Source organism: Peromyscus californicus, unplaced genomic scaffold, assembly GCF_007827085.1.
Source record: "Peromyscus californicus insignis strain IS unplaced genomic scaffold, ASM782708v3 Scaffold_13__1_contigs__length_99412109, whole genome shotgun sequence".
Taxonomy (NCBI): domain Eukaryota; kingdom Metazoa; phylum Chordata; class Mammalia; order Rodentia; family Cricetidae; genus Peromyscus; species Peromyscus californicus.
In genome coordinates this window covers 2929257-2950990 of record NW_026294424.1, presented here as the reverse complement: position 1 = coordinate 2950990, position 21734 = coordinate 2929257, and the positions used below count along the sequence as shown (strand labels likewise).

Genomic DNA, 21734 nt, shown 5'->3' with positions numbered 1-21734 from the left:
TTCCCAGCATGGCTTTTTCCTATTGTCACATCTTGCAATGCTGTAATATGCACATTAAGTCTGCTGGGACAGCATTGATGTGCACCATTAACAAGTCCATGGCTGCATCAGGGTCCACACTAGTTTTGTGGGCTCTGTGGGTTTGGACAGATACAATGACAACCTCCACCATTCCAGTGTCATCAGAGCACTCTCAGAGTTCCCCAGTTCATTCCTCTCTCTCAACCCTAAACTGGCTATATACAGACCAGGTTGTTCTTGAACTCACGGAGATCTCCTTGCGTGTGCCTCAAGTGCTTGCATTAGAGGCATGCACCATCTCACCCAGCAGCCACTCACCAGCTGTCACCAGGTTTGCCTTTTTCAGAAAGCCATAGTGGAAATCACGGGCTGCAGCATTTCCAGATTGGCTGCTTTCCCTTGGTGACATGTGTTTAAGGTCCCTCCGTAGCGCTTCAGGGATCAGCATCCAGTTCTGCTTAATGTGAAGTCACCTACTATGCCCAAGAGTTTCTCCAAGCCCCTCCTGGAGGCATACAAAAGACTTCTGCCTCCTCTCAATCCCTCAAGTTCATCATGGCAGGCTTTGAGTCAGGGCCTCAGAGGCTGTGATAACTCTCACTCGGCTTGCCACCAACTAGTGTTAAGAGACATTGTCACCTGTAGGCCTTCCCTGTTTGGGGCAGTTGACAGACAGATGGCAGTGACCCTCTAGTACTCAGGTGCCATGCCTGGGTGCCTGCCACATGCAGTCAGATGTGAAGGCCTGTCAGCCTGGAGGAAATCTTGGAGGACTTTCTGGAGGCAGGGGCACAGGAGTTTGCTCTTAAGGAGGTGGTGGAGACTGAAAGGCCTTCAGCATAGGCTCCAAGGAGCCTGCGTTCAGGAATGACAAGAAAGCTCAGAAGAAACCACTAGCTGTGACCCTGTAAAGTAGAGCTGTGGGTGGCAGGGGACACTGGAAATTGGCAGGCACTGAAAAGTGAGCATAGATGCCTAGAAATGAATCTGGCATCTGATGAAGCCGTCAGCTGCCCTTCTGGAAGATGCAGTGGGTGCTTCACCTCGGACCAAGTAGCCCGTGGGTCCCATTCCTGCACCCTGTTGATCCCAGGCCCTAGAACAGCCTCCTGGGAGCAGCCTTCAGTCCTGTGAAGCCCCTTCCTCCCAAATAAGGCCCTGGTGGAGCAGAATGTGGGTTTCCAGGTCTTTTGTGATGTCTTCTCTCCCAAATGCAGCCCAGAGAGTAGCCCTCTGATGGGACAGACGTAGTCAGGTCCCAGGCATGTCCCCAGCTAAAGTCACCAGGATAAGCAACTATGGCATGATTTGGACTCAACAAAAACATTAAAAAAATAAAAAATCCTGGGTCCCCTGGATCATAGGCCCTCGTATGGCCTCAGGATTGCACTGTGCAGGCAGGCTCCCCTGCCCCCCTCCTGATTGGTGTTTCCAAGCCTTGGCATGACTGGCCTTGGCTCATTTAGCCGCTTTTGGCCTCAAGTTCCTCGCTGTGAGGTAAGCACCATGCTGGCTTCACAGGGATGTCAGGAGGGCTGAGCAGATGCCTTTGCACCCCGTAGGTCTGAAGCTAAGCAGGATGTTGAAAAGAAGGCAGCGAGTTACACTGCTGTGTTCCCTGGTGACTTACTTCACAGTGTCTGGAGCCAGGGAAGGGGGAATCTGTGCCCCGCCCAGCCCAAGCCAAGCAAGGAGAACAGGAGATGTCTGCCTCAGAGGCGCCTGGGTCTTTGTCGGCTTTGTTTGGGTAATTTATTAGTTGGAAAGATTGCTTTTTCTTAACAGTTGTGTGCCCCTGCCTGCCAGACTGTCTTTGACCTTCAAGGACAGCTTGTTCAGCCTTGCTTTGGGCATTTCTATATTTGGAGTGGTTTTAGGGAAGCGGGGTCACTGGATGAACCACACCAAACCCCCGAATACTGAGTACTCCTCCTCTGCCAGCATTCAGCTCCCTGTCCCCCCCCCCCCCCACCTCCACCCATAGATGCCCAATGCAGCGTAGGACAGTTGGGGACTCTGCTTAGCCGACGCCCTCCTGCCTGTCTGACTCTGTCTTGTCTCAGAATCTCAAGTAGCTGGAGATGGCATGATTCCGCCTGCTGCTGTGAGAAGCACAGTCCCCTCTGGGAATCTCTGAAAGGAAAGGGCGAAAAGAAGCAAGCAGGTTGGGCAGGCTTGCTATTACCTCTCCGTGGGTACACTTGGCCTTGCTATCCCAGAAACGCCTCAGACTCTAGGACTGAATCCCACTAGGGGCAAAAGGTGCACATGTTAAATCTGCAATCAGTTTACCAGCCTAGAGGGAAGCAAGCAGGGTTTTCCTGGCATGCCTCTCTTGGGAGGCCCATTTATGGCTCAGCTCTTCCTCTGACCACCAGAGGGCAGCACCACTACCAGACCCACAGCTCCAGGCAGCTCTAGTGGGCAGAGTGGGATCTGGCCAGCAAATCCACACTCTTAATATAGCTCTTCCCTCAAACCAGATGCATTTCCAGTAACTTGGGAACTGGTGCTGGGGATGAAACTCAGGGCCTTTGCATGCTAGGCAAGTGCTGTGCTGCCCGGCTACACCCAGCCCCCCCCATATTCCTGAAACGGAGGTGGTCACTGTTGTGGAACTCTTCAGGGTTTGCTGGGCTGGTTGCTAAGCAAATCCTTTTGCCCTTGATCCTGGTTTCCCCCAGGACCAGGGGATGTGAGCAGAGGGTGGGTGGATGGAAAGGACAGATGGAAGGACAGATCGAAGTCAGAGGGTGGGTGGATATGCAGGACAGATGGAAAGGCAGATAGAAGGCGGTGGTGGGGGGTGGAGTGGGGTGGACAGGAACTCTTTCAAAGTCACAACCCCACAAGAGGCAGCGCTGAGACTGTATCCCAAGCCAGCTCACCCCACAGCCCACAGGACCCCCAAATCTGAAAATGACTTCTTGTTCACTCTGGCCTTGAGCCAGATTCGGGCCATATAATCTCTGCCTTGTCTGACCAGGAGAAGATGCTGTCCATTGTCCTTTGTATCCCAAACTGAGTGAACACAAAAGTTCTGGAGAGCCACCCCACCCTGTATCTCTGAGCCACACAGGACCAGAGTGACTCACAAGGACGTCACCTACAAAGACCCCCCTGTGGCCCAGCCATGCACAGCTGTGAGCACTGACTGACTCCAGTTCAGCTTCTTATCCATAGCTGAAAGGCCTGGCCACACTGAGGCTCTCAAGGTCCAGCTGAGCCAGAGGCTCTGGCTCTCTGGCCCCCCACCAGCATTCTACAGTATGGACGGGCATTTCTGGTCCAGTTCAGTAGTGAAGGGACCCTAGGGGGCAAGTGTGACAGAGTCCCACCGCGGTCAGGTCAAGGTGCTGGGAGGTTGTGGGGATAAAGAGAGACTGGCTACATGTGACAGCAAGGGCTGTGGACTGCATCACGCTGCTGCTGGGGGGCCACCACTGTCACTGTGGTGACATCAGAGTGGCATAGGTCACAGAGGGGGGAAAAGCCCTGTGGAAAAGGAAAGAGGAAGAGAATCCCATGGAGGCTATCAGCCTGGGTAAGCTGAAGCGCCAACTGGAGGCAGATGTTTGAGTGACAGGTTAGAGGCAGTTTTATCTCTCTGGCTGGTCCTAGGCGGGAGGCAGAGGCAAAGGTCAGGCAGCAGCTGTGGGTGAGCAATCACGTTTTGGCCTTGTTGGATCGTGCTGCAAAGGTGTGGTTTAGCTCCCAGGCTGTTCCTGGAGATAACACCTGCCTTCTGCACAGCTGGCTGGGCCACAGGGTTGTGTGGTGGATGGAGCGGGGTTCTCTGGCCTGTGGCTGTAGGCTGTGGGTCCCCACCTTGCATCCCCAGTCCCTGGGCATAGCTGTGTATTTATTCTCAGCACGATGGTTCACACAGTAGTTGGCTGAGATTACTCTCGTGGGCTGCAGTTGCTAGTGGTAGGTCCTGCCCACTACGGGGGGGGGGGGGCAGATGGCCAGCGTGCTCCACTCTGCCCCTCCATCACTACCACTGTGTGTGTGTGTGTGTGTGTGTGTGTGTGTGTGTGTGTGTGTGTGTGTGTGTCCTGTGGCTGCAGTGATGAAGGGGAGCAGCACTGGATGACCGAGACCGAGCAGGTTGTGCTTGGCTGGAGTTAAGACTATGGCTGTTCCTTCTGTAGCTGCGGATGGAACCCTCCCCTCCCCTTTGCTGGCTTCTGGAGATGCCAGCTCTCATGGCTCATGGTCTTTCCTTGTTGAGACTAGCTATATTGTGCCTCTCTGACCTCTCTCTTAATCATGTCTCCATTGACTACCCAGGAAATGTCCTTGGATGACAGGGGCCATGCTGGACAGCCAATGACCTCTCCTTTGCCTCTACAACCCTTGTCTGTGCTTAGGGGAGTCTAAGTCCCACATATGGCCATAATGTCCTAATATACATCTGGGTACATTGCTGGAGTGGCAGAGTCTGTGCATCAGCTGAGTGTGTGGCCTCTCTAGATGACAAGGGCCTGGTAGTCCCTTCCCTCTGGCCGCAGACCCACATGATTCCTGTATGGTGGCCTGGGACCTGGGACCCTTTAGTTCCTCCAGTAAACCCATTTTTGCTTCAGCCTAAAAACTTCAGAGTCTCCTGGATGCTTCCCTGCTACAGGGCTGTTGAGGGGCAGACCCCAGGCTTCCATACCATGACCCAGCATGCCATGTGCTGGCATCTGCAGGTGCTTTAGTAGACCATGGGGTCATGCCTGGTGCATGGTCATGCCTGGTTATGAGACCACAACCCTGACTCTTGAACTTGTGGTCTCCAATGCCTCTTTCAATTGCCTGCTTGGCTGTGGGTGATTCTTGGGGGTCACTTGCCATGTTTAGTCTGGTGTTTTGGGACCCAAAGGAGATATGGAACCAGCTCTCAGAAGGCTGTAGCTGAAGAAGAGTCTGAGGGTCCCAGGGCTGCAGGACCACTGAGCTTTCTGGAAATGATGTCCCTATGAGATTCTGGGTGGTAACGTTGCATTGGATGGATGCAACAAGGGTTAATTGCTCTTTAAGAGCAATTAAGAGGGACAATGGTGGCCTTGCTACTTCAGCAGTGTACAGAGATGTGTTGGGACATCATAGGTAAGTGTGCAGAGGATACGGATAAGACAGCTGAGTAGAGCAGCCACAAACAGAGCCCATAATGGCTTTACCAAATGGTCTTGGCCCTCAGAACTGTCACCGGTCATACCACCTGAGTGTTACTTAACCCCAGAGGGAAGGAGGAGATGGCCCATCACCTCATGCTGTGTGGGACCAGTGCTGTGGGTGGGGTCGTGCTGGGAGGCCTCCTGCTTGCTCTCCCTGTGCCGAGTGTCCCTCACTTTAACCTGGCTCCTTTCTCCCCAGTGTCAGAGCCCCAGGCTGCTCATGCTCCCCTGGAGAAGCCAGCTAGCACTGCGATCCTGTGCAGTACCTGTGGGAATGTGTGCAAGGGTGAGGTGCTGCGTGTGCAGAACAAGTACTTCCACATCAGGTGCTTCGTGTGCAAAGGTGAGTGTGTACTTGGCCTTGTGCTTGACCACAGAGTGTCCCGGACTGTGCTTCCTAGTCACCCTTCTTACTCTTTGTGGGTCTAGAAAGCTCTCTGGTCACACCTGAGTGTCTGCAGAGTTCTGAGTCTCTGTCTTTCCAGAATACCATCCGGTGTGACAAAGGAATCCTCTTAGGGAGATAGGGAGACTCTGGGTTCGCAGCGGCAGATGCATGCGTCTAGCCCAGAATCAGCGATGCCAATCCTGGAGCCACAGGGGCATAGCACAGAGTCTGAGTGGCCTTTGCTGGCTATGCAAATCAGTAGCCAGAGGTGTTCTGGGGACTTGGTGCACTAGATGCTGCATCTCTCCTGCAGTGGCCCTGAAAACATTCTAAATGAAAGTCATTCGTTTTCCTTTGCTTATAAAAAGTAGCCTAAAAAAAACCCCACGGGAATCTTAAATAATACCAAGAAGATAACAAGAGGGCCTGAAGCTATGTATGCAGCCTCTCCAGTAGATGTGGCTGTGTGTGCAGCCTCTCCAGTGAACATGGCTGGGTTTGGAGCCTTCTCCTCCTCTGCCCTGAATCCTATGTGTATGCTGGGGACAAAGCACACCTCCATCCAACAGCCCAGAAATGTGAAAAAAAGTACTCATAGGTAGGACCCACCCACTGGACATGGTGTGTAGACTCATAGAGCCATCAGTGTTAAAGGGATAATGTTTTGGAGCCCACAGATGCTTCTCTGCAGTGTGGGCAAGCCTTCTGCACATGCCCCCTGGCTTGACAGTGGTGTTCTCCCAGGCTGTCTGGAGATTGGCACTGCCTTCACCACGGTGACCCTCAGTGAGGGGAGGGAATGTTAAGTTTATTGTTTGGGTAAAAAGAGTAGGAGCCAAATCCTTGGGACATGGAGGTCCATAGGGAGGGTCCAAGGCTTCTAGAAAGAAGTCCACAGAGGAGGTACATTTGGCCGTAATTTGAAGATAGAAATTCACCAGGCAAGAACAAGGCTGCCTTAGATGGGAAATGACCCTACCAAGTCAGCTCTGTGTGTGTGTGTGTGTGTGTGTGTGTGTGTGTGTGTGTGTGTGTGTGTGTGTGGTGGGGGGCTGGTGACTGGCTTCAGAGAGGGGAGGTGGAGCTAGGAGCTTCAAGGGGGGTTGATTCCAGGTCCTTCTGTGGCCCCTGAACCTCTAGAGGCTCCTGGCTTCTGTTTGTGGAACTCTGTCCCCTCCACTCTGGTCCTCGGGCTCAGCTACAGTGTGTAAAGTCTTGGTGTTTGAAAAGAGAATTTTCTGCAGAAGGGGCTACCCCAAAACACTCCTGGTGCTGTCAGCTCTGGATGGTCAGCCTCCACAGGAGAAACATGGCCTGTGGGCTGTGGGGTAGTGACAGGGACAGCCTGAGGTAGCTCTTTTTTTTAAAGATTTATTTATTTATTATGCACACAGAAGAGGGTGCCAGATTTCATTATAGGTGATTGTGAGCCACCATGTGGGTGCTGGGAATTGAACTCAGGACCTCTGGGAGAGCAGTCAGTGCTCTTAACCTCCTAGCCATCTCTCCAGCCTCTGAGCTAGCTCTTACTGGGTCTCATTTGGGGACCCTGAGCGATCTGCCTTCAGCTGAAACAGACACCAGCCTTTAGAGGCCTTATCCTAGGGCATGAGCAGCTGGCTCTCAGTGATGTCCCCAGAGCCACCAGGATTGAGGGGGGCCCTAGGCATCCCAGTCACTTTGGCCCTGATGCATTCTCACAAGGACACCCTATCTTTCCAGACTCTCCCCACACATGAGAAAAGAGCCAGAATCCTCTGTGATAGCCATCCCAGGGTGGTGACGGGGCTGCTTGAGAAAAAAAAGATGACCTGGGCACCTCATTCCCAACATAACCAGGAAAACCTGTGCCTTAGGCTCCACAGAGTGGGCATGAGTTGGGAGTTGGAGGGCCAGCCTATTCCATCATCTCATACAGCTCCAAACCACCCGTCCCCAGAGGAAAGGCCACTTCAGCTCTGGGGGACTTTCCTACAGAGAACAGCAGCACTCTCTGCAGCCTGGACGCAGAACCCTAGAACCGACAGAAAACACTAGGTGTGGGTGCGCATGTGCTTAACCAGGTGCTGGTGGGTGGGCAGAGATAGGAGGATCTCTGAAGTTCACTAGGTAGCCAGCACAGCTGAATCTGAGAGACCCTGTCTCAAAAACAAATGTGGAGGGTGACTGAGGAAGACATCTGGCCTTGTCCTCCAGCCTCCATATATACACAAGAACACATACAAATTACACACACACACACACACACACACACACACACACACACACACACACAAGAAAGAATTCCAAGAAGTGACCCTAACCCTGCCTTCTCATCTGCTACTGCCAACCCTTGTCTCCCCCAAAGATGAGCACCTCCCCACACCCTCCAGGCCTCTGCTAACTTGATCCTTTTCAAACCGTAATGTGATAGAGGCACATTGTCTCGATGAGGGACTTGAGTTACTGGTGAACTTGGACTTTTTATTTTTAGGAGCAGAGGTCTGGGATGTCACTGCCTTGGGGTGACCTTGGGATCCTCAAAGCAGCCAGAAACCAGCAGGCAGCTGAGGCAATGGGGCCAGGAGCTGGGGGAGTCTCTCAGGGTGTGGGGCACGGCTGTCTGGGTCCCTTTCCCTGTGTCACAGGGTGGCTCACTCGATTCTATGTCTCTGCCCCCCTGCACACATTCGTCCTTTAAGGATTGACCACTGTTGTCACAGCTGGGGCAAGCAGACACAACCCAGAGTCAGTATCCTGAGTACTTGTGACTGTCTTGTCTCCAAAGCACTGTAGTGTAATCCTGTGCGTATCTGTCAGCCCATAGCCTGTTCTTGCAGAAGAACATTTGTTTGATCTATAGTGGGACAAGATTAAACCTTGGGTTTCATTCCCAGACTGGGTGTGGAGAAGGAATCCAGCATGGCTCCAGGCTGGCGTCTAACCTTTGGTGGAAGTGATGGCAGCCGCAGTCATAGGCTGAGGAATGTCACGGTCTAGCTTTGACCGTGACATTCCTCTGTGCATGTACATGACACATACAAAAAAGGCCCCTCTCATTTTGGAACCAGCAGCCATATCTCTGCAAACAGCATTGTTTTGGAAACTTCTGGACTGTTCCATCTGAGGCACTGAATGGCTCACTCGCCTGTGCTTCTGGGGCTGGAGAGTATGAGGGAGGAGCACACTATGTCCCCAGAAGTTGACTTGGGGCCTGCCAGCTGTTGGTGACCAGCAGTCCCAGAGTGGATACTTCAGGCCACAGCCTGCAAGTCCTCTGCTCCTCCACCGCGCTCAGCAGTCTCCGCTCCCTGGAGCTGTGTGTTAGGAGAAGGGTCACAGTGAGCCCGTGGGTTCTCCTTCTGCTCTGGGTCTGGCCTTGTCGTACTACAGGGGTCGGGGGGTTGAGAACTGTGGGAACCAGATGAAAGAGGGAGCCCTGGGAAGTTTCTCTGTGGACTAGGGGACCACGTATGGTTCACTTGTCCTCTACTGGACCTTCAGCCCAGAGCAGAGCAGAGAGTGTAAAGCTGTGCAGTCCTGTAGTCTCTCTCTCTCTCTCTGTCTCTCTGTCTGTCTGTCTCTCTCTCTCTCTCTCTCTCTTACACACACACACACACACACACACACACACACACACACACACACACACCTACCTGCTCACCTGTTCATCCAGCACTAGAATGGCTTGAAGGGCCTCACAGGTTCTCAGAAGCCGAAGAGCCTCAATGCCCCTTTCTGGAAGCTTCCACAAGAAAAATACATGACTCTAGGCTAGCAGGGAAGCTCGTGTCTGTCCCTGGAGCCCCAAACTGGGTACCCCCAGGCCCTTGTATTTGTAGGGACTTGTATCAGGTGGGCTGGGGTCAGATCTGCTGGCCCTGAGGCGTGAGTTGGACAGTCCCCTAACCCGGCATTTGATCTTCCCCCCAGCGTGTGGCTGTGACCTGGCTGAGGGCGGCTTCTTCGTCCGACAGGGTGAACACATCTGCACACGTGACTACCAGCGGCTCTATGGCACTCGCTGCTTCAGCTGTGACCGCTTCATTGAAGGGGAAGTGGTGTCAGCACTTGGCAAGACCTACCACCCTGACTGCTTCGTGTGTGCTGTCTGCAGGTGGGTGCCCAGCCTCTGCCCTGCTGGCCTCTGCCCCCTCCTCCTTGCCCATCTACCCTCAGCCCTGGTTCCACTCCCACCCAATAGGTCCCTTCTCCCTCCTTCCTTCCCTCTCTCCCTCTGTCCGGTCTCTTTGCATCCTGACCCATCCTGGTTCACAGATGTGCCTGCCCAACACCATGGTACAATCTTATCACAGGTGGCAGGGAGAGGGTGGGGACTGGGAGGTCTGACTCTGGTCCCTGGTGCCTGGCATAGAGCAAGTGAGCTCCCAATGAAAAGTCTGGATGCCACCCTGGCAGCAAGGCCTTATGGTCACCTATGCCTTCTGACCAATGGCTGCCTTCCTGGGGTCCCTGTGCATCCCTCCCCTGCCCTCAGAAAAGGCCCCTGGCCAGCAAACACAGGCCACAGTGAAGAGCAGAGTGTGCTTAGTTAGTTCCCAGTGTCATGGTGTCCAGCTTGTGTGGTATTTCCTACATCCTTTCCAAGCAGCCGTCTATGGTCACAGCATGTACCCAAGGCCAGAATAGAGCCTTTGACCAGGAGACATCAAGGGGAGGAAGCTTGGTGGGGGACATTTCCCGTGGAAGAGTTGCTATGTGCTCTCTAGTGTGGCTGGGTCAGAGGTCTCCAGAAATACCTTCATGATTTCCATGTGGCATCCTTAAGAGGTGGGTCCAGCCAGCAGCTGGCCCGAGGGCCCACCTTGGGCAACCTACCGAAGTACAAGTGACAACAGACAGACCTGTCCAGGTTGTAGGATGGGGTGGAGCTCTGCCACTACACACAGCCAGACTAGACACTGCACACAGTTGGCCTCCGGCAAGCACACACTGGAACTGGGGCCCAGGTTCAGGTGCAGCAAAGCACAGGCCATACTCCTGCTTCCTGCTGGAGGCTGACTCTGAGGGGCCGTGGAGAACAGTGTGAGATATTTCCTGGCCAGGGTGAAATGATGAATGGAAAGGTAGTACTGGCAGGATGTGTGAGACAAGGGGAGAGGATGGGCACTGTGAGTCTCGGGCCAAACACCTAGCCATGTCACCCTCAAGAGGCCTTCACTCCATGGCAACAAACGCCCAAGTGAAATGCTTTAAAAGGATGAGCCCTGCCCCACCCAACATGGTTTTAGAAGACCCTGCCCACACCAGATGGGTGCACAATGTTGCTGGTGCTGCCCACATTCTAGATGGGTTTCCTTTCTAGAAGCACTCTCAGATAGACCCAGAGGTAATGGCATGGTTGCCAGATGTTTCTCAATCCAGTCAAGCTGACAGTCAGCGTGAGCCATCAGTGGGGTGAGGTCCCCAGGCTGCTGTGAGTGCACGGTTCCCAGGGGACACTGAGTTCCAAGCACAGTGGCTGGTCATTGCTGGCCACTGCAGGGGTGAGCCTTAGCTCTGGAGCAGAGGCTGCTCTGCACTCCCTCTGCAGGTGAAGAGTGAACCTCCTTGAGATGTCCCTGGAGACTGGCAGTCTACTGAGTCCACCCTCCTTCCAGGAAGGTGTGAGAACCCTGCATCCAACTGCATAAAGCCTCCGACATGCAGTATTTCCTCAGAAGTGCAGGCCCCAGATGAGACGACAGCACAGACATGAAGAGAGCTTAGTGGAGACCACCAGGGTTGACATCAGCAGACACAGCCGTGGGGACAGGCATGTCCACTCTGTCGCTGTTTAAAGGAGACCCTGTCCAGAAGTGGGGGAGCTATGAAGGTACAGAAAGAAACCACTGGCCATCTAGAATCCAGACATGCAGCTCCTGAAGCGATCAGGCACAAGCAAGAAATGAGGGGAGAAGAAAATGGCAGTAGACGCTTCCACACTGGCACGCAGGGGTGGGGATGCAGAGCCACTGTCGGCCTCTCCATTGGTCTGTCTGTCTGTCTGCCTGCCTGCCTGCCTGCCTGCTTGTGTGGATAAGGAAGACAAAAACCAATCCTTTTGAAATAATGGGTGAAAATTGTCTAGATTTTATGAACTCTAGAAGCCTACAGCCCCCAAATCTCAGTGACCCTGAAAGGGGAGTGCGCAGGTATTCACAGTCAACCCTGTGTCCCACCCCATTGAGAACTCACTGATGTGTTCTCAGCCACACTGCTAAAGATTTGCAAAAACAAACAAAAAATATATAAAAACATCAGGAAAAATACAACTAACAAAACAGACCTCCCTCCCCCCCCCCAAAAAAAAAAACCCCAAAAACACAATACTGTGTCTGTGGAGGAGCATGGATGAGCTCAGACCTCCACCAGGAGCTATGCATGCTGGGAAACAGTAAGAAGACGTCTGTAAGCACCAAAAGGAAAATAAAATCCACCAAACAGTGCTGTACTTAGTAAAAATTCTTCTGAAAAAGGCCCAAGGCTCAGCTCAAGGCCGCTCTGCAGGATGATTAACCTGACCCAGAGTTGACCTCGTTGATGAAAATAGCATTAAAATGGTGATTGAAATGTTCTGAAATCGATCATGGTGATGGTTTCACAACTCTGGATATGCTACCTTCACTGGGTTATACATTAAGGCATGAGAATCGTGAGCATCAATAAACAGGCACCATAAAAGAGACGAAGACAAAATCTTCATCGGACACCCAAGAGCTGAGTGACTTTGGCCCCAGCAGGCCTGTGCTGTGACAGAGTGATGGTTTCTCAGGCTGGAGAGAAGTAATGTTGAAAGATATCAACAGAATCTCAAAGCAGCCGGACATGCGATCCCAGCTCTGAGGAGCTTGAGACAGGAGGCTAGCCTCGGCTACAGACTGAAGTTCTGTGTCAGAACAGACAAAAACATAAAATCTAAAGCAGAAGGAGGTAAACCTTTCCTCTTAAGATGTTTCTCATCGGGCATTTTGTCATAGCAACAAGGAAGTAACCAATACTGACCAGCTATGTAGAGAACTACGATCCAAACACCCAACATGAGCCCGCCCACATGAGCTCCAACATGAGCAAAAGGGTTGAAGAGATGCTTCACCACAGAACATACAAAATGATCAAAAGACACAGAAAACACTCTTACATTTACACCATCAGCTACTGGAGACATCCCCCAAAACAATTGTGAAATGCCAGCTGTACCTGCTGGCACAGATACAACATACGGTGGGTAATAGCAAGGGCTATTCTAGCAAGGCCACGAAGCAAGGAGACATGAAATGATACAGTTTCCTTGGAGACAGAATCACATAGTAGGTGACCAAGAATTCCACTTTGGGAAAGGAAGTCCCATGATGCAGGTGTCATTAATTCCAAGTGTGAACGACCCAGATGGATGCCTTTTTAACAGAATCAATGGAGTAATACTCAGCCCTGAAAAAGAACAAACTGATGACATGAGGAGCAGCAACGTGGGCAGGTCATGGCAGTGTGGTACTGAACAAAACACTCACTCACAGGACTCTGTTGTCTGGGATATGGGAAGTGGGGCAGTGGAGAGAGCCACAGGGACATTTTGCACTGGCCGGGTGTTCCATGGCGCAACGGCACTGATTATACTGAGTGCATTTTCTAGACTGTGTCTCCATTAAGTCATGTGAGCTTGTAGGGGAATGGCCACTGGGCATTCACAGCCCTGGAGTCTAGGCTAGCATGTTCCACAAGGGATGTCTGAACGGATGGCAAGCCAGTGATGCATGTCGCTAGTCTTCTCTGGCAGGTGAGAAGCAGGAACACAGAGGGGCTGGCTGAGTAATGTATTCCAAGTTGCACAGCTGGAGTATGACTCCGCATTTTAGAGACCGTCAGGGACCCCCACTCCATCCTAAAGTTCCCCTTGCCTGGGGAGATGCACTGCGTTAAGACATGGTAGCTTTCAGACCACAGCACTGGCAGGCAGCAAGTGCAGGCGTCCATGAGCTGCAGGGGACGCGGGTCAGCCAAGGGCCAAGAAAGGTTGCAGGACCAGCCAATAAGCCTGGGACCTGGGACCAGTCTAGTCTCTGTAGATTCTTTATCCCCCAGAAGGAGGACCGTCTGCTGAGTCGGGAGCCATGCCCTGGAGTGACAGCAGGAGAGAAGGACCAGAGGTGGCTGACAGGATGTCCCCTCTTGTTTCAGGCTGCCCTTTCCTCCTGGGGACCGTGTGACCTTCAACGGGAAGGAGTGTATGTGCCAGAAGTGTTCCCCGCCCACAACACTGGGCAGCAGTGCTCACCTGGCCCAGGGCCTCCGGAGTAAGTGCGGCTGTGCCTCTGTAAGGGTGGGTGCTGCTGCAAGCTGGGGTGACCGAGCCTGGCATTGTGGGACCAGCACAGTGACAGAGCACTAAACACTGGGGACCCAGTGAGGAATCTCCCCGTTCTTGCTACTAAGTCTTTTGCACAGGCATTGCCCATCATAGCCACCACTTTTCCATTCCACATGTCTTCTGCTGTCACCCAGCTCCAGGCCTCCTCCTCCAGGAAGCCTTCCCAGTATCCTCTCTGTCCTTCCCTTTTGGTGCTGGCACAAGACCAGGTCCACCTTGATGGCAGAGCCATATGCAGTGTGCAGGGCAGGAGACAGACATCTCCGGGAACCCCTGTGGGTCTCTCATGGACCACTAAGGATGTCCTGTGACTGGCAGATAGGCCGTAGCTGTCACAGTACTGCTCTGCCGCTGGCAGAGCCATGCAGGGCTGCCAGGGCACCGGAGGCATTGACAGTGAGCCCTGCGTTCCCATGACAACAATCCTTATGCCCCTTGCTGGGACAGGGATGGGGGAGGTTGTTGAGAGCGACTTCATGGTAGCCCAGAGCCACAGAATCCCCCTGCTGAGCCCAGGCAGAGGAACCCAGACAGTCCTCCACTCCCTACTCTGGAGTTCCAGGTGGGCTGGTGGTAACAGAGTGTCAGACATGCCTCGGACCTCTGCAGCAGCCCCAGCTCTGGCCACGGGAGTAGTTGTTAGACAGAGCCAGCCTCTCTGGTAGATGTCATCTGTACCTGCCTTTATTCATTCATGAGGTACAACCTTGACACCCAGGACCTGTGCTTGGATTTGCTCTCTATGGGGTCAGAACTATTATTAGCCCACAAGAACATCGCCCTTTCCTTGGTATTCACAAGTGACTTGCCAGTGGTCGTGTAGCAGGTGGGAGGCAGTTAGTGCCTGGGCCTCAGGAGCCTCACCTGGGGGTTGCCTCTTTGACCTCTGCAGGAGGCATGACTTCTGGCCTTCCTAGCAGTCTGGTGTGGTATCACCCACAGGCCAGCCATTACTCAGAGAAGCTGCTCAGTGCCAGCACTATGGGTGTTTAGGACCATTTTTCTCTAGGGTGGCATCTATACAGAGCTAGGCAGGAGGCTTAGCGTCTCCCCCAATCCCACATTGCATACACAGAGGCCTGCCCCCATTGGAGCCATCAAAAGGGTCTCCAGATCTTTTTTTTTTTTTTTCCAGAGCTGAGGACCGAACCCAGGGCCTTGCGCTTGCTAGGCAAGCGCTCTACCACTGAGCTAAATCCCCAACCCCTCCAGATCTTGTTAAAAGTCCTCTGGGAACATATCACCTCTGCCTGGGAGCCATGGGCATGGTGCTCACCAAATGTGGCCCAGCACCATATAAAATGCTGCACAATTGAGTGTCTCTATAATCCCAGTACTTGCAGGTTGGAGGTAGGAAGATCAAGAGTTCAAAGTTATCTTCAACTACATAGTGTGTTTGAGTCTGGCGTGGGCTATCCTGTATCAACAAGCAAAGCCCCAAACTGTGTCTGTACTGAGCATGTGCAGACATCTTCCTTGTCTTTATTCCCAGTGAGTACAGGGTCATGACTGTTCACTCGGTGTTTGTGTGCTCCAAACAGCACTGGTCAAAGGAGCATTAAGCCTGTGGGAGGTATGTACAGAAGTGCAAAGGCTGTCCTCTTCTGAGACAAGACTTCAGTGTCCCAGGCGTCCTGGTTCCCAGCCTTAGAAACTAAGAGGCAGTTGTGCCCACAGAGGCTGCACACAGCACACAATATACCATACATAAGCCGGGTGGTGGTGGCACACATCTTTAATCCCAGCACCCAGAAGGCAGAGGCAAGTGGATCTCTGAGTTCAAGGGCAGGCTGGTCTACAGAGTGAGTTCCAGAACAGCCACAGCTACACAGAGAAACCTTGTCTCAAAAAACCAAAAATAATAATAAATAAAAAAATACCTACACATCCTTGCACAGATGCATGCAAGTGTGATGCACACGTCCCCACAGTTACCCCTGTATGCTCACCTGACACCCCCTGCCTGTTGCACTTTGCTGAGAGCCCACACATCCTTCAGTGAGTGACAAGGACCCTGGTGTAGCAGTTCCCTGTGTGGAGGGACCAGCTGGCTCAGCAAAGTAGGGCCAGGGCCCTCAGCAGCATGGGGCAGGGTGGGCACAAGTGGGAGGGAAGAGGCATCTGGGGAGCCTGATCAGGGCCTCAGACCAGGATACTGCCCTGCAGTGAAGAATGCTGGTCCTCACGGCAGGGGTGGAGGTGGGGTTCAGAGAGAGAAAGCACAGATGGGCAGGGTAGATGCAGAAGAAGATGTCTGGGCCTGGGATAGGCACAAGCTGACTAGGGCTCAGAACAGAGAGCAGAGGGGGAACGGAATCCCAAATGCAGGGGCCTCATAAGCACAGGAGGAGTTGGGGATATGTGGATCGAACAGAATCCCCAGGAGGGGGCTCCCAGCAGGTGAGATGTGGAGCAGGGAGTGGAGGTGGATGCTGGGACTCACCTCTCCAGGAGGGGAACCCAGGCAGGTGGGACTGTATGGCCAGGAGTAGGATGGCAGGAAGGGCTGGGCTCAGACCTCTCCGGGGAGGTCATGTCCCTCTGGTGAGATGCCATATTATGTGTAAGTTCAACATTCTGCCTTCAGCAAAGAGTGGTAAGTTCCTGTATCAGAAACTGCTAGTGCACCATATCAAGCAGGCTGCCCCCAACCCTAGGCCAGCTTAGACCCAGCACACCCTGGTGTGAGTGTATGGTTCTGCACCATGATGGATCCAAACTTTTAGAAGGCTGGCTTCATCTCCAACTTTGTTTTCCCAGTCTCCAGCTCAGGTTGCATAATGTTAATGCTCCTCACACACAGGATCAAGCCTCATGATGGGCTGTGCAAGGGCTCCCTTTAACTGTGGGACAGTGTCCTTTTAGCACACCACTGTGTCTGTCCTTCTCCTCTAGGGTTGCCCTGGGTGATTCTGTAGGGCCTCAGAGTCTGAGGGATTGAGTGCCCCTGGTGGGGTTGCTGGGCCCTGCAGTAGGAGGCCCCTAGGCCCACAGTGAAGGTGTCTCTTTGTTCTCTGTTCCAGGTTGTGGGGGCTGTGGCTTAGAAATCAAGAATGGCCAGGCCCTGGTGGCTTTGGACAAGCACTGGCACCTGGGCTGCTTCAAGTGCAAGACTTGTGGGAAACTCCTCAATGCGGAGTACATCAGCAAGTGAGTGTGGCAGACAGAGCCAACCCAGGAAGGCCTTGCCCACCGCCGCAGGTGGGGCAGGGGGTCTGGTCCTGGTGGGCCAACTAGTCCTGTTGCTGGGTAAAGAACAAGGGCCAGGACTTGTTCTGGTCCCTGCAGCCTTCCTCTCCCTTCCTAGCAGCCCTGCTGAAGTGCGTTGTGGTCTCCAGCCTGGCTTGTGGCTAGAAGCAGAGGAATGGGGGCTGCCAGCTGTGACTTCATAAAACACCCGCCTCTCTGTTCCAGGATGTTGCCACCTGCTTGGTGCCTGCACATTCCTGGCACTGGATGCCCTGTGGAGCACATACCAGCTGATAGATGCTAGCTGCAAGGACTCATGAGGCTGGCTGTCCCCATGGGAGCATGGGAGCCTACAGGCACCTGCTCTGATCTGCAGAGATAGACTTTGGGATATCCCCTACCCATCAGCTCAGTGCTTCCCCAGCATGCGGTTAAGGAGTTGAGCCTGCCTGGGGAGGAGACAGCATTTGCCAGAGACTGTGGAATCATGTCTTGAGCTGGGATGTATATTAACCCTGGGATCAGGGAGGTGAGGCAGGAAGTGCAGGTGAAGTGAGGTGGGTGGTGATTGAAAGAGTGCCCCCTAGCACAGGAATGTCCTCCTCCATGTTCCAAAATTGGAATCCAAGTACGGATTGATCAGGCGAAAAAAGGACCCCTGGTAAGATTGCATAGAGTGGAGTGTGTGTACACATATGCATGCACACATGCATGTACACACACATGTATGCAATACATACACATGTGCACACAATGCACACATGCATGCATATACATGCACACCCATACATGCATACACATATACATACACACAAATGTCCAGGAGGGCATGTACAGGGTCCTAGAGGCCAATATGCTCATGCTGGCACCCAGGTTGACAGTACACCCTGTCACCCAGAGGACTGAATAGAGAGTACCTGGGATCTCTCTGTGTTCCTGAATAGAATACCATGTGACCCACTGATCACAAAATGAAACATTGTCTAAAATGATGTCCCCAAGCCAAAGTGGGCTTCCACTCAGATGGATGAGTCTATGAGGTCTGGGTCCCCCACCCTCCATCACAGTCATACTGTGGGGAGTGACTCAGGCGGACAGAGCCTGGTGTGCGGGACCCTGAAGGAAATGGCAGTGTTGCCCCCCCCCCATCAGGTGCCACCCCACACAGGGCGTTGGTGGCTCACCCACACCAGCATGTTACTTAGCAGCCTCCAGAGCCATCCCAGAACTGAGGGGGAGATCACACTGGTGTTGCCATGGAGATGGAACCTAAGAACTTCCTGGGTTTGCTGTCGATAGATGGGCTTGTGGGGTCTCCAGGCCTGCATCCTCTCTCCTTCTGGGAGGCACCTCTGGGAGCTGAGGTCAGTGGAGGACAGTCACAGAGGGGCACCCGGCCCTGGGGCACTTATCCTGAGGCCTTGAGAGGAATTAAGGGAAGGAGCGAGGCACTCAGTCTAAACCCCAACAGTCCGAGTACGCCTGCCTGTCATGGCTGTGGAAATGTAGGTAGAGTTCACAGTAGCTGCATCCCCAGTGGGAATGCTTTGTAGTGGCAGGTGTCCACCCTCCTGTCCCCTCCACACTAACTCCTGTTGAGCTGTGGCCTGTGGTTGAAGACCATCACAGCTGGCAACACCAGTGGTCTTGGGCACTAAGTGCTTTCGTAAGGCAGTCCCACACACCCCCTATGAAGACCTCACTCTCATTTCTCCTGTTTTACTGTGGGAGGGGCTGAGGTTCAGTGACGTTTAAGCCACGTACTTGATGGCATTCAAGTCCAAGGCTGTTTGCATGTCTCCTCCCAGCAACCCTTTCCCATCTTGAGTGGGGTGATAGAGGTCCCGCCTGCAACCTCCGTGGCTCCCCGAGCCTTCCCTTCCCTCAGCCCTCTCTCCCTGCCTTTGCGGCTCGTCATTTGATTGCTAGGCTCACAGAGCCCAGAAAAAGGGATAGGTAAGTTGGGAGAAGATCCTGTCTGCACTGTCTTCCCATGACGCTGGGCTGAGTGAGGGCTAGCCCGTTTAACACGGAACCGAGCTGGCCACTCTCCTGAGCGCAGCTTCCGGAACAGTCTGCCTTTACACTGACCCCTGCTGCCACCTGCAGCACGGGCTGTACAGCCACACTTGAAAACACAGGCAGAAGGCAGGACTGACCCCTTCACAGTCCTCACGCCGCCGTGGCGAAGTGGGTGGTCAATGAATGCTGCCTGTCCAGGAATTGCCCCTCGGAGTAGGAGGGAGCTGCCCTGTCTCCATGTTGAGAGAGAGTCCTCTTATGAGTTTTGTTTCATGTTGGGGGCCAAGTGGGTGGCCCCATGCCCTCCTGACTGCCTGTGTCATTACAGGGATGGGCTGCCCTACTGTGAGGCTGATTACCACACCAAGTTTGGCATCCGCTGCGATGGCTGTGAGAAGTACATCACGGGCCGCGTGCTGGAGGTGAGAAGCCTGAGAGCTGAGTCATCTCAGAAAGAGCCCCGATCCTCTAGCCGTCCCTTCCTGTGCCCAGAACGCTTAGCACACTGCAAGCCTTTCCCTCTCCACACAGAGTTCATGCTGATGGTGCCGCGCTGTGTGTGATCTCTTGTGACCCACTTCTTTTCCATAGCCTGATACTCAGAGCTCACTTAGGTGTAAGCATGGGTCAACATGTGTCACACATCTCCTCACGTGGGACCTGGGATGTGCTAGACTGGTCCTCTTGTTAGGCATGGCATACTCTGATTTACTGTGGTAAATAAGACTACAGTGAACATCTTTTCCCAAGGCTCCGTTTGTACTAGTAATCTCCATACTCTCCCTTCAGATAAAGTCCGCAGAAACATGGATGCTGGGTCAAAACTGCAAATGCTTGCACAGTTTGTGGCAGTCACTGTAAATGGTCTGCTTTTCAGTAGTCTTCTGGCTCTCTCCTACCTCAGCCTTTGCCTGAGCTGGCTCTGGGAAGGCTCAGCCTTTCCCCAGACCTGAGGCAGGCTGGCTGCTCCGTCTTTTTTATAAGCATTGCTTATGCACTGGGGTCTTCACGTTGTCTGAGTGGGTCGTGCAGGAGTATTGGGACTTTTGTTTCCTTTACATCCTGTGAGTCTTGTCCTGTGTGAGGCGCATAGCTGGTATTCATACAGGCCAATCCTGAATTAGGACAAAAGACCAGCCTGTCCCATCCCAACGAAGCCTGGCCCCACCCCCGTCTACCCTCACCCTGCTTGTCCCCCCCACCACACACACACACACACTGTTGCTGGAGTTTCACTCTGCCCAGGATCCTTTCTTGTTTCTCTTCCTGAACAAGAGTTCACCCTCGATGGCTTTTGTTATCATTATTTTTTATTTTAATTTTTTTTTTAATCAGGGTCTCATGTAGCCCAAGGCTGGCCTTGAATTTCTTGCATGGTTGAGGCTGACTTTGAACTCCCGATTCTTCTTCCTCCTGCTCCAGAGTGCTATGTGCCCCAGGAGCTTTTAAAGCAACTTAAGTGGCTCTTATTAAAAAGAGCATCTGCCAGCATCAGCCCCTGGGATGGCGGCAACTGTGACAGATGTGTGGTTTTGCTTCCCTAGACAGCTCACCTGGCCTCCCTGACTCTGAGGGTCCCTCCCCATAGCACACTGAAGCCTGCACTCTGCCCTCCCACCGAAGACCTCAAGCTCAGGAAACCATCCCTGTCTTCTCTTTGGACCTGGGGCTCCTGCCTCTCCCTGATCTCCTGGTACCTGTGCACCTGGCTGACCACATAGCTGTCCCTCTGTCTTTGAAGACGCCTTTAGGGCTCAGCCAGGTGTGGGGAATCCCCCAGCAGAGCCTCATGTGAACAAAGGCTGCCCTAAATCTCCTGACCTCTGCCAGAGAGCAGACCTTGGGTGGCATGGTAACCTAATCTTGTCTTGTGACCTTATGGGCTGATGTGGGTGCATCTGGGATCCGCCTCTGCCATTGCTGTGGCTACTAAAAGCACAGTTTGGGAACCTGGTCCACTTCAGAGCAGAGCCCAGCAGACCCCCACCTAGAACAGCTGGCCTAGGTGGGCAGACATGGCCCAGTGCTGATAGCTGGACTTGGAGAGAGTTGGTGAGGTTTGCTTCGCGCTAGGGCATGTCCCATGTCCCATTATCTCAGCTCTGAATTGCCCCAAGACAACGCATGGGAGGGACATCTTTGTGAGGCCATTGGTGTCCCTCGTGCATGGTGTCCCATGTGCATGGCAAGCACATGACCCACATCTGTAGAGTGAGCATTCCTGTTGTATCTCTGAGCCAAGTGCAGAAGTAGAGACTAGGTGCTATAAAACGCCATTGGTATACTCTGGACTGTGGGAAGGGGCTGTCCTAGCTGACAGGATCTGGACAGTCCTAGTTTTCTTCTACAGCCTACAGTGGAGGGGGAACGGCTTCCCAGGGAGTTGCACACTTTTGGTTTTGCTTTTTCTGGGGGCGAGTGTGCTGCGGTGGTGGTGGTGGTGGTGGTGGCGGCGGCGGTGACGGTGGTGGTGACTGGAGGTGGCACGGCTGAGTTATTATGCTGCGGGCTCTGCACAGCTCTGAGCATCCTCCTGGCGGGTGTGAGGTGGGAGCTGCTGCGGGTGGAGACAGCCAGCTCTGCAGAAGGGAGCAGCAGCGCT

The 21734-nt window shown here is 53.3% G+C and overlaps 1 protein-coding gene across 24 annotated transcripts in view; it reads left to right on the top strand.

Annotated features, from left to right (window-relative positions):
* Ablim2 (actin binding LIM protein family member 2) overlaps positions 1–21734 on the top strand; it is a 129601-nt gene that overhangs the window by 38518 nt on the left and 69349 nt on the right. For all 24 annotated transcript variants that reach the window (XR_008217644.1, XR_008217641.1, XR_008217643.1 and 21 more), the window contains exons 2-6: positions 5386–5529; positions 9487–9670; positions 13732–13847; positions 16945–17071; positions 19461–19554. Coding sequence is in view for 19 of the 24 variants with exons in the window: in XM_052736120.1 (XP_052592080.1) it covers positions 5386–5529; positions 9487–9670; positions 13732–13847; positions 16945–17071; positions 19461–19554 (665 nt within the window). In the remaining 5 variants the exon portion in view is untranslated. The remainder of the gene's footprint in view (positions 1–5385; positions 5530–9486; positions 9671–13731; positions 13848–16944; positions 17072–19460; positions 19555–21734) is intronic.